The sequence below is a fragment of the Rattus norvegicus genome, chromosome 2, assembly GCF_021556685.1.
Source record: "Rattus norvegicus strain SHRSP/BbbUtx chromosome 2, alternate assembly SHRSP_T2T, whole genome shotgun sequence".
Taxonomy (NCBI): Eukaryota; Metazoa; Chordata; class Mammalia; order Rodentia; family Muridae; genus Rattus; species Rattus norvegicus.
In genome coordinates this window covers 198,419,427-198,431,440 of record NC_141535.1, presented here as the reverse complement: position 1 = coordinate 198,431,440, position 12,014 = coordinate 198,419,427, and the positions used below count along the sequence as shown (strand labels likewise).

The 12,014-nt window shown below is 41.2% G+C and overlaps 1 protein-coding gene across 8 annotated transcripts in view; it reads right to left on the bottom strand.

Annotated features, from left to right (window-relative positions):
• Positions 1-3,186: 3,186 nt before the first annotated feature.
• Wdr47 (WD repeat domain 47) overlaps positions 3,187-12,014 on the bottom strand; it is a 60,823-nt gene continuing 51,995 nt past the window's right edge. For 7 of the 8 annotated variants that reach the window (XM_087624770.1, XM_087624767.1, XM_087624769.1 and 4 more), the window contains 3 exons: positions 11,447-11,578; positions 6,915-7,133; positions 3,187-4,448 (listed from right to left, as the gene is read on the bottom strand). In XM_087624770.1, the coding sequence (XP_087480896.1) occupies positions 4,306-4,448; positions 6,915-7,133; positions 11,447-11,578 (494 nt within the window). In that variant the 3' untranslated portion in view covers positions 3,187-4,305. 8 annotated transcript variants of the gene reach the window in all.

Genomic DNA, 12,014 nt, shown 5'->3' with positions numbered 1-12,014 from the left:
TAGGCAAGCGCTCTACCACTGAGCTAAATCCCCAACCCCTAATTATATATTCTTATACTTTGGGTTGTAAGCCTAGCCTTTAATGGCAGAGCCATATCTCCAGCTGATAATTATATATTAATTAAAAGATTTGTGGTTTTTGCTCTCTTGCTCTTCCCCTCTTTCTCCTTTGTCCCTTCCCCTACCCCTTTCCTCCATGTACTCATGGCTGGCCTTTACTCCTCTCCTCTTCTACTCTTCTTCTCTCTCATCCCTTTCCCTTGTCTTGTCCTCTCATTAAGCCTTTCCATGCTGGGGAAAAAAAAAAAAGATTTGTGAATGCTTTCTCACATTTCATGGGCTTCCTTTCACTGTTAACTGTATCTTTTGGTTTATAACTTTTGATCAGAGCTAAATATCTTTGATTTAAAAAAGAAAAACAAAGAGAAGGGGGAAACTAATTAGACTATGAAATTTTTTTTTCTTTTTTTTTTCTTTTTTTCTTTTTTTTTTTTTTTTCGGAGCTGGGGACCGAACCCAGGACCTTGCGCTTGCTAGGCAAGCACTCTACCACTGTAGACTATGAAATTTAAATTAGACCTGGGGAGTCCAGCACCTCCTTTTATTCAAACGCCTTTGTCACATGCTGAGAGCAGCTGGAAGCACAGAAGCTTTGGTCTTGGCATTTCCTGTGTATAAAGTTCAGAATCTACTCAACTGGTGGGGGAAGAGTGTAGAGACACAGAAAATAAGGGTATGTATCTGAGTAGTTGCTAAAATAATTTCTGGTGCTGTAAGACAATGCAATACAAGAAATGAAATCGAAGCCAATGCGGCCCAGCAGGAAAGGTGCCTGGCCCTGAGCCTGACAACTTAAGCTTGATCCCTGGGATCGATACCTTTGACCTTCATTCACAAGCTACAGTGTATATACAGAAACACATACACTTACCCTACATGTATGTAAAAAATTTAAAGGTGAACTTCATACCTCATCTGAAGGTCCTGAAAGCTTTCTGTCTCACAATTTAAGTAGGATTATTATTTTTATGAACTTGGGGGAGGTGTTGTAGGGAATGTTGAAAATCACACACATCAGAGACTCACACACATCAATAAGAACTTTACACAGAGCTACGCCCCTAAACCTTTATTTTTAATTGTTTGTTTATATATGAATTTTTTTTGAGGCAGGGTCTCAGGACCTCCAACATGCTATACAGGAATGTAACAGCATGCATATCTGCTGTCATCGAATTTAACAGGACTGTATTGGTAAAGTTCTGGTATTTTATTATGTATTAAGGTAACAACACATAGTGAATCACTTCAAAAAGCAGGAAGAAAAAATATACAAAGGAGTTGAAAAACCTCACAGTATCCTATAAATACAATTTTAATGGGAAAGGAGGCAGTGGGAGGGAAGGGGAAAGGGAAGGCAAATGAAGAGGAATGCAGGAAGAACCCAGATGCTGCCCAGGGAAGCTCCTTGCCTCTTCCTAACTTTCATAATATCGCTTATGATAAATGAGTAATTTTACCTTCAGAAAAGCAGCCCACAGGAACTGTGACATCTGCTCCTGAACTGTGGAGAGCTCAGAGCAGAACTAAGGGAGGTCTGCGGCTATGGAGGGGTCCCACTCAGACCTCCAACATCGGGGCCTGCTGAGGACAGCAAGGTGACCCAGGTGACTCCTGGTAGATAATGCATTCTTGCTAAGCAACACCTCTGGGCTGTGAGACCACAGCAGGGCAGAACACCACCCATCAGTGAGCAGAGAGGCTGCCTTTAGACTACAACTTCTGCTCAGGATTTCCCTCCACAGAAAAAACAGGAACAACAAACTGCACACCCAGCCAGGTGGACAGAGGCCTCACTGACATGCCTCACACCATCTACACACCATGCAGAGAAAGCCAAGGATTCTTTAAATGTTCTAATTTCCTGAAAGGAAAACAAAGTCACTTTCACTTGGTCAAAACTATTTGTTGTCCAAGGAAAAGGAAACTAAGTTTGATCTGGGAAGTAAGGCCAGCATCATTACCTTCTTAGCTTGATTTCACAAGAGTAAAATGAGATCACGTTGGCCTTTCTAAATGCCTTCCCCACCCTGGTTTTTTTTTTTTTTTAAAGATTTATTTATTTTATGCACATGTGTTCACTGTAGCTGTCTTCAGACACACCAGAAGAAGGTTTTGGATCTGGATCCCATTACAGATGGTTGTGAGCCACCATGTGGTTGCTGGGATTTGAACTCAGGACCTCTGGACAAGCAGTCAGTTCCCCCAACCACTGAGCCATCTCTCCAGCCCCCCCACCCTGGTTTTAAACTTAACAAAAATGACCGACCTTTCAAAATTCCTAAAATGAACAGGACAGTGATGACACCCACCTTTGGTCTCAGCACTTAGGAGGCAGAGGCAGGTGAATCTGAGTTTAAGGCCAGCCTGCTATACAGAGTGAGTTCCAGGACAGCCAGGACTACACAGGTAACCCTGTCTTGAATGAATGAATGAATGAATGAATGAATGAATGAATGAATGAATGAATCCATCCTAAAATGGGGCCTACATTTTTAATCCCAGCACTTGGGAGGCAAAAAGGATCTCTGAGCTCCAGACTAGCCAGGGCTAAGAGTGAGATCCTGCTCAAAACAAAACAAAAAGACCTAAAATGTGTGAAACTGCATATTAAACCAAACTAAGGAGACTTAATTTCAAGATGACACTGGTGTTGGTAGCATTCCCTCCTGGTGTGTGAGTGAAAATCTGTAGGTGTTAAACATTCCAAAGCTTCCGAACCTTGCTGGTGCACTGGTTAGAGTGTGGGCTTTAACAGGCACACTTTATTAGCCTGACCTGTTTATGAGTTTTATAATTCTGGGGATGGAATCCAGGGCTTCTGTGTGCTTAGACAAGTGCTGTACCATGCAGCTGGATTCCAGCCCCTGCTGAGCCAGGCTTAACCAAAAACCACACAAAAAAGTAGCATCCCTGCTTAGCTCGGGTAGTCTTGGGTAAAGGGAGGAAGGCAGGAACCGAAGGAGGGAAGAGAAGTGCTCTGTGTTGCCTGGGACTTCAACAAACAGTAAGAAACAGAGCTAGGGTCCACATCCAGGAAGTATTTCTTTCCTTATACCTACCCTCTCTAAGCGAACTGGAAACAGCACTCTGACTAGAATGCCACAGACTGTGAGAAAAGGACAGTTTTGGGTGTCAAGATGTCTTTATTGAAATAAAAAGCACAGTTACACTTCTACCCTCCCACTTGTGTACTATAGATTTAAAATGCTTGCTACATATAGTGCACAGACAGTCAATACCACTGCAGCTGAAATAAATAAAGTAGCCTATTTAATAACTTAAAGTAAAATACTGAACAATATGAAAATAAAGATACATAAAATGTTAGGATATATAGTACTGTACAAATAAAATCATTATTCCTCATTACACAAAACTGTGCAAGAAAAACCCAAATAAGCTTATGGAGTGCAAAGTTTCAGTTTTCCATTTTAAATTATCATGCAAACATAGCTTTTCAAGCCATGCTAGGGTCATGGCAAAGTCTTTAATTTTTAAGAGGAAAATGTTACCCGGTAAGTTAACCCTACCATGGAATATGGTTCCATGTAACTGCTGCCGCTCTGCTTCTACAGTTTGGAAGGGAGGTATCTTGTGCATTCAAAAAATTGAAGTCAACAAGTTCTCAAAGCAAAATAGTTATTACCTTTTAGCCTGAAACAAAATGATGTGACAAATTAGCAAGTGCACCCCTGGGTTAAGAGAAAGCAGTTCTCCTTTCACCTGGAGACTCTGTGGTGAGCCCTATGCAAAGATGATCATGTAAAATTGGAGACTTACCAAACCCTGACGACTAGAAGACAGTATGGATTGTGACAAGAGCAAAGTCATTCCTGAATACCTATGTCTCATCTGGGGGAAAATCTGGTTCTCTTATGTGTAACAATTACTTAAATTATAATTCCATTTCAGTGTGAGTATAAAACTGTTATCTGGGTTAACACCCAAGGAGTGCACTTAATAATAAACCACAAACCCATCCTGAACCATGACTTGGCGTGCACACCAACAACGTAAGAGCTCTTCTGCAGACTTTGGCAAGGAAACAACACAGCAGCATGAGCACACATGGAAGACTGAAAACCACCACCCAACACCTTCTGTTCATAGGACATGGTAATAAGGGGCTTCCTCGGGTTAAACTCTCTCCGGGGCAGTATACGTTCTTCAAGCCTGTAATCCTAACAGTTCAGTAGTCTCGAGTCTCTGTGCTTTCACTGCATAGACAATGCAGGATGGCCTCTAGCCACTGTAAGTCCAGAGGGTCACAGTTCTGTCTGCAGAGGACGAAAGGAAGGAAAGATCCTGGGTGTGCCATCTGCACTGAATCACCTTGTCCTTGTGCTCCCCCACCACCATGAGAGGAAGCTGCTTGGTGAGGTCTCCTAAATTGAGAAAGAAGAGATATTATAAGGAAAAACCAAGTGGATACTCAAATTATACAGACCTCCTGCTACTCTGAGTGTCAGGATTTGGTAAAATACCAAACATCTGCCACAGCTGCCACTCTCCTCACCTCCTTCTCCAATATGGCTCCACCGCAGGCGAATCAAGGCCCTTCCCTGATTTTCCTTCCTTTCCCAATTTAAACTTCGATGGGTTCCTGGAGTCAGCTCGAAGATTTCTTCTGCCCACCCCCAACATCCCCCCCCCATATCTTAATTCCTCTGAAATTCTATCTCATATCTTGGGTGTTTCTATACCTACGATTCATACTCATATTATCTCCAAATTTAAAGTTCAAGTTAGTAACCAATAATTTTTGGGTTTTTTTTTTTTTCCGGAGCTGGGGACCGAACCCAGGGCCTTGCGTTTCCTAGGCAAGCACTCTACCACTGAGCTAAATCCCCAACCCCTTGTTTTTTTTTTCAAAACTGGGTCTCACTATGTATCTCTGGCTGTCCTGTAGACCAGGCTAACCTCAAACTCACTGAGATCCACTTGCCTCTGCCTCTCAAGTGCTCAGAGTAAAGGTGAACAACACCAGATCCAACCTTTAAATAATTATTTTATTCCTCACCTGATTCAGCCAAATTTTTATTTTCTGGCTGAAATTCGTCCTGCCTGACTCACCCACCTCACCTGGCTAGTGGCACAGCAGAACCTGGGGAGTGCCCTGTGCTTTGTTCTCTTCCTCCCTAGTCTAGCCTCAGGGAGGATTACCCTCACCCTACTGCCCAGACCCCACCCTCATCAGGCAGTGTCTTCTCTGCATTTCCATTCCTGTCCTAACAGTGCACACATAAGAACTAAAACTAGTTAATGTAATTTTATTACACTGCTTCTTGATTTAAAACCATTCAGAGAATTCATGTTGTAACTTTTTTTAAAAATAAGATTTACTAATTTTATTTATATGAGGACACTGTAGCTGTCTTCAGACACACCAGAAGAGGGCATCTGATCCCATTACAGATGGTTGTGAGCCACCATGTAGTTGCTGGGACTTGAACTCAGGACCTCTGGGTTCTTAACCACTGAGCCACCTCTCCAGCCCTTGAGTTTTCTATTAACCTAAAACTTTTTTTTAAAAACAGACCTCTTTTTTATGCCAATAAACTCTGCCTCAGACTTAGACTGTTGTATTTCTGAGAGACCAAATTTTGGGTTCAGATTCTATCTTATTTGACTTAAGTTTCAACTCAAGGCTGGTACCTAGCATTAGTTTCTAAGTTAACCCCCAACAAAACTCTAGCCCTGTTCCTAGGCTAACCCCAACAAGACCTACCTTTCAGGCTAATCTCTCCACTACAAACCTGCATCTAGCATGTCTCCAGATTATTTCCCCCCACAAATCTACACCTCTAGGTTACAAACCTGACCCGGCCTAACAACTACCTCTTAGGAAAAAAAATCAGAAGTTTCTGGTTTGGCTCCCAGCACCAGCCAATTATGCTAAACGCCACAGTAGCTCTCCAATTAGATGCTTGCCAGGTTAGGAACACTCACCCCTTGCTTGCTTGCTGCTTTCTATAAAACCTTGCCTCCACCAGAACCATCTTGCAGAGCTACGGTGAGGTAAGTCTGAGCTAGCCTGAATAAAGACCCTGGTGTGATTGCATCCAATTGGCTCCTGACTGGTCTTCCAGAGTTCACAAACACATCCTTGGTACTATATCTCTTTCCTGGGTTGAAGTTCCAACACTTCAACTTCCTGCAGTGTCATGTCATTCCAGGTCTGCCCTGCCTCAGCACTCTATATCAGTTATGCTCTTCACTGAGGGTCTTGGTAAAGCTTGTTCCTCCTCAGTCAGGTCTCTGTGCAAATGACATCCCTGCAGAGAACTACACTTACCATCCCATCTGAAACAGCCATCCCAACTACAGTCACTATTTCCTAGCAGCTAATTTATAATCACACTGGAATACCTAAAATGACATCAATTGTTAGTTTATTTTTCACTGGCCTCTAAAATGTAAGCTCCATTAAGACAGGAGTTAAGGGGTTGGGGATTTAGCTCAGTGGTAGAGCGCTTGCCTAGGTCCTCAGCTCCAAAAAAAAAAAAAAAAAGACAGGAGTTAATTCATCTGTTCCCAGTTACTATTTAAAAAACACTTAGCTAACGAATGTTTAAGGATAAAACTAGACATTGAAGGACTAACTATGCAAATTGTACAATATTATTTTAAGATGCTAAAGTATATATAAACCCATCACTTTTTAACACACAATAAGTTACTGTAGTAAATCAAATTAATAAAATGTATTTTATTAAATAAAATTTCACTCTATATACTTAAACAACTATAGAATTAAAACTTAAAAATGGTAGTCAATCATATCAGACTAGAAAACAAGACCCCACATAAAATAGGAAATTAAAGCAAAGGAGCCAGCCGGTCTCCATCACCTTGCAGGTCTGTCACCTTTATCTTCATGTCATAAGAGCCCGTCAGCAAATAGTGAGCTCCAGGAGAGAACCGAACAGAGCGAACGTCACTGGAGTGAGGGTGGTAACTCTGGACCATTCTGCCTCCTCTTATGTCATACAGCATGCAACTGGAGTCCTCCTGACCTGTAGCTAAGAGACGGCCACTGGGATCCACAGCCACAGATGCCACTGCACTGCCTATAGTGGGGAGATGAACACAGGAAATTAATACTTACGCCACAATGTAGCTATTCACGTTCACTGGACCACACACTAATGACTGACATAGGTCACTGATACTGTTATATTTCTCTTATAAGGAAAGATCAAAACTAACCACTGTCTTTTTCAAAAGGGGGGGGGGAGTGAGTTCTGGAAGAAATGAAACACTATTTCCTGTGCATTGAAGAACCGCCAGTATAACATTGTGAAACAGTGCTAGAAAAACCTCTTCTCCCTCAGTGCATTCACTACTAGGGCAAGTCATAAAAACTCCCCTATGCTCAGCTTAGAGTATCAAGCAGAGAGAACAAGAAAAATCACAAACGAGGTGTACTTTAAAGCAACAATATAGGAAACATCCTAAGGCAGCCCAAGATTACTAAGAACAGAAATTAAGCTCTGGATCTGAAGGATATGGCCCCAACTTTACCATGTATTCTCAATGGGAACAATCATATCCCCAAGCAAACAGAAAAGATCGCGGTTAAAAAGAACGCTAACAATACTTTGTGGACATGCCAAAACGCAACTGTAACTAAGAAAATTTTATTACTTAGCATTTAGTTTTTCTTGTTAAATAAAGATTTGACTTTTCTTCTTAAAGAAGATCAATCATGACTCCTCTTCCAGAGGTCCTGAGTTCAATTCTCAGCAACCACATGGTGGCTCATAACCATCTGTAACAGGATCTGGCAATGCCCTCTTCTGATGTGTGTGAAGAGAGCAACAGTGTACTCACATGAAGTAATAAATAAATCTTTAAAAAAAAAAAAGATCAATCATAAAAATGAGAGTGAAGAGTTGTGCTCAATACCCTAGAAGTTCAAGTAGTCTCTGGAAATTACACAGGAAAAAAGGGATATGAATTAAATCTTGAAAAATAGTATAAATAATGGTATCATGGACTCCCAGATGTAAACACATCTATGTAAACTAAGATGATCTTTTCTTGAAACTTTGGCAAGAAAAAAGAAAACATTATGGGCTGGAAGAGTTAGATAAGAAAACATTTAAAAGAAAACCATGTAAGAGCTGAGAGGCTTGAGTAGTAAAGGAAGACAGCATTGGAGCTGAGACAGGCCAGGCAGGCCGGGGCCAGACTGCGGAGTACTTTGTGCTGCAAGCCACAGGGTTGGAAATGGGGATGCATCTCTGCAAGTGTCTAAGCAAGACAACTGCATGATACAAGATTAATCTAAGCAAAATGCATGAATAATTCAAATAGATCATTATAAAAGGAAGACAAGGCAAATAATGAGGGAATCAGGGCTGAATAAAAAAATAAAGGATAAACAATATTACAAGATTGCTGCTTGACTAGGTCTTTAAAAAGTACAAATGAGTATTAGAAGTCAAATAAAACAACTCTCCCAGACTAGTGTCCAGTCTTTTAACAATTCACTTGAATGCCTGATCTCAGCTGCATAAGGAAAAAAATTAGCAGAATGAGCCATTGTAGTAAATAAATGATCAAAATCAGAAAAGTTGGTCCCAGCAAAGCACAGCAGGTAGAAGTACTTGCTATGAAGCCAAATGACCTGAGTTTGATTCCTGAAACCCACATGGTGGCAGGAGAGAACTAGCTCTCTAAACTTGTCCTCTGAGCTCCAGGAGAAGATCATAACACATTCAGCACCCACCCTCATACAAACACACACACACACACACACACACACACACACACACACACACACACACACACACACACACACACAAAGTAAATGTAATTAATTTACTACTATTTTTTATTAGAGAAGCTGAGGACTGAGGCTATGACTTAGTGGGAAAGTGAAAGACCTGAGTTCAGATCCCTGGTGCCCATGGGAATTTGAGGTCAGGCATGCACATCTGGAGCTGATGATAAAGGCAGGCTCCCTGGCAGGCCAGGCTGGCAGACATGGCAAACTCCAGAGTCAGTGAGAGAGCCTCAAACAAATCACAGTCATAAGGTGGCAAGAAATAGATGAAGTCTCCTGATCTAACTGACCTTTGGACTCCACATGCATACACAGTGCAAGTGCACCTGCACACACATGTGAACATACATATACTACATATATAAAATTGCACAAAACAAAGAGAAAATGAGAAGAGCTAACACATAGGAAAACTACAAAAAGTTGAGTTTAAACAAAAATTATTGTGCCAAGAGAAATTCACTTCATTTCTTAAAGCTGATTATTAATTCAGTTGTCCCTTGAGCCAGGCACTTACAGAGGGTGGTTCATCTACTCTGAAACATGAAACAGGTATGATCACTAAGTATGTATTATAAGAGGCAAACAATTAATAAGAATAAACATTACTTTAAACAGATAGTAACAGTTCTGTGATAGAACACAGTGATGAGTTCAGAATTAGGGCAGTCAAAGGCTTCTTACCACGGTGGTGAGGAAATGTTGAACTAAAACCTAGAGATAAGAAAAGCCGGGTAAAGAGGAGACAAGAGGAAGAGCACCTCGGATGACAGAAGCAAATAAATTCATGGAAAATCTTGGAATGTTACAAAAGGGGAAAATGTTTGAACTAAGACTAAGGGTGTGTAATGCCAGGTCAGGCTGGAACCTGCAATTACCCCTAGAGCTTCATGTTTTGAATACTTTTCCCCCAGTGTAGGAAGGGACTCAGGGGAGGCTATGACATATTTAGGAGGTGGGACCTGGCAAACAGATGTTCACTAGCATCAGGTCACTAGCATCAGGTGTTGGAAGGTGAAGAGAAATAAGGAAGGCCTCTACATATTTAAAAAGGGAACAATCCACCAGAAGATATACACCAAAATTTCACACAAATACCAGTATTTTTTTTTAGATTTGGATTAAGTTTTGATGCAATAATAGTGGGTGACTTCAGTACCTTACTCATTTCATCATCCAAATGAGAACCCAATAAAGAATATTAGAGTTAAACTATCCCATACAGTAAATGGACTTAATAGATATCTACAGAATACTCCATTTAACCAAAACAGCCCCCTGACCCCACACTAGATAAGCATACTTTTACATAAAAAACATAGCTGGTCCATCGAAAGGAGCTGCACGTGAATGTTCTTCAGGAAGTAATGAGGTTTTTAAGAAGAAAGGGCTACAGGCCAGGACCTGGCCTTCAGGTTAGAAAGCATTAGATAGCAGAGGTACAATGGACTAGAAACAGCAGAGCAGAGCTTTAAAGGAAAGCTGGAGCTTCAAGCCTGAAGCGTGAATTTCATTAACAGAGTCTGAAGAGGCTGCAGAGGTGGCTCAGTGGTTAAGAGCGCTTGATGCTCTTACAGAAAATGAGGGTTTGCTCCCCAGCACCCACAAGGTGGCTTCACAACCTTCTGTAACTGTAACGTCAGTTCCAGGGGATTGATTATCTCTACAGACAATGCATGCACATGTGCACAGACAAAAGGCAGGCAAAGCACCCATGTACATAAAATGAAAATAAATCTTTAAAAATAAGTTTAAAGATCTGGAGTCCTAGGCCAATAAGACGGTCCAAAAAAGTGCCAAACAGCACTTGCTGCCACGCTAATGACCTAGGGTCAATCCTCATGATACAGACTGTAAAGACAGAGGAACTCCAGAAGTTAGCTATTGGCCTTCAAGTGAACATATGTCTCACATAAATAAAGAAGGTCATTAAAAATGTTAAGTATCGGGGCTGGGGATTTAGCTCAGTGGTAGAGCGCTTACCTAGGAAGCGCAAGGCCCTGGGTTCGGTCCCCAGCTCCGAAAAAAAAAAAAATGTTAAGTATCTAGACCTGGGCAGGGGATGGCTCCAAAGTTAAGGAGATTGCATCCATGTTTGGACTTGGCTAATCCCCAGAGCCCACATGAGGAGAACGGACTCCCACAAGTCGTCTTCTGACTTCCACATATACAGTGTAGGGGTGTATACACTCATATATGTCACTTATAATAAACAAATGGATATACATTAAAATTGCCAATTTGGAACACAATAGTTAATCTAATATCAGTTTACAAATATGGTAACATATGAAAGAATTCTAAAAGAACTGAATCTAAGCAATAAAATTCAAAGTCGGTCTTCCCTCTAATGCCCATCCCACCATCATTTTCTTTTCTTTAAAGCCCTTTTCTCTTGTAGCCCAGGCTGACCAGGTTCAGCACTTGTAATTAAACTCAGGGCTTCCTATAAACTGGCCCAGCAGCCTATCAGCAAGCTACATTCCTAGTCTACTGCTTTTGAACATGAAGATGGGGGCAGGGAAGCAGACACTAGAGTCTTTATAAAGTTCCTGTCTCACAGAATTTCATTCGAATCCACGGAAAACTTACCAGTTCCGTGAAATGTTGTGCCAACCACACGAACACAGCTTGGTACACGAAGATCCCAGAATCTAACAGTCTTATCCTGGGAACCAGATGCAATCATCCATCCACTCCAGGTATAAAGTGCTAAAATATGCCCTAAAAAAGACCAGTAGTAACATGCAGTCAGTCATCGGTGTGGGAGAGGTCTTTCCACAGATGTGCAAAAGTAAGTTCTCATCGCTGGTTAACCAAATATGCCATATCACAGAGATTGCATATACTATAAAATAGATTTAGGAATTTTCTAAATTAATCAAAACCACTCTGAACAAATTTAGTCCTTCTTTGGTGACTCTACTAGAAGACTAAGTTCTTTCTGTATTTCAAGATACAGTAAGTGGTACAGACAAAGATTTGTCACTTAAAACAATGGCAACTCTTTCATGAAGAGACTACAAGCAGCGATTCTGTGAGGTTAGGGCTTGGACGAAGTGATCTAGAGTCATTTCTGACCTGTCATTTACCAGATTCACCCCTGTGCCTCCCTTTCTTCAAATACAAACAGGGATAAAACTTCCTACATCATATAATG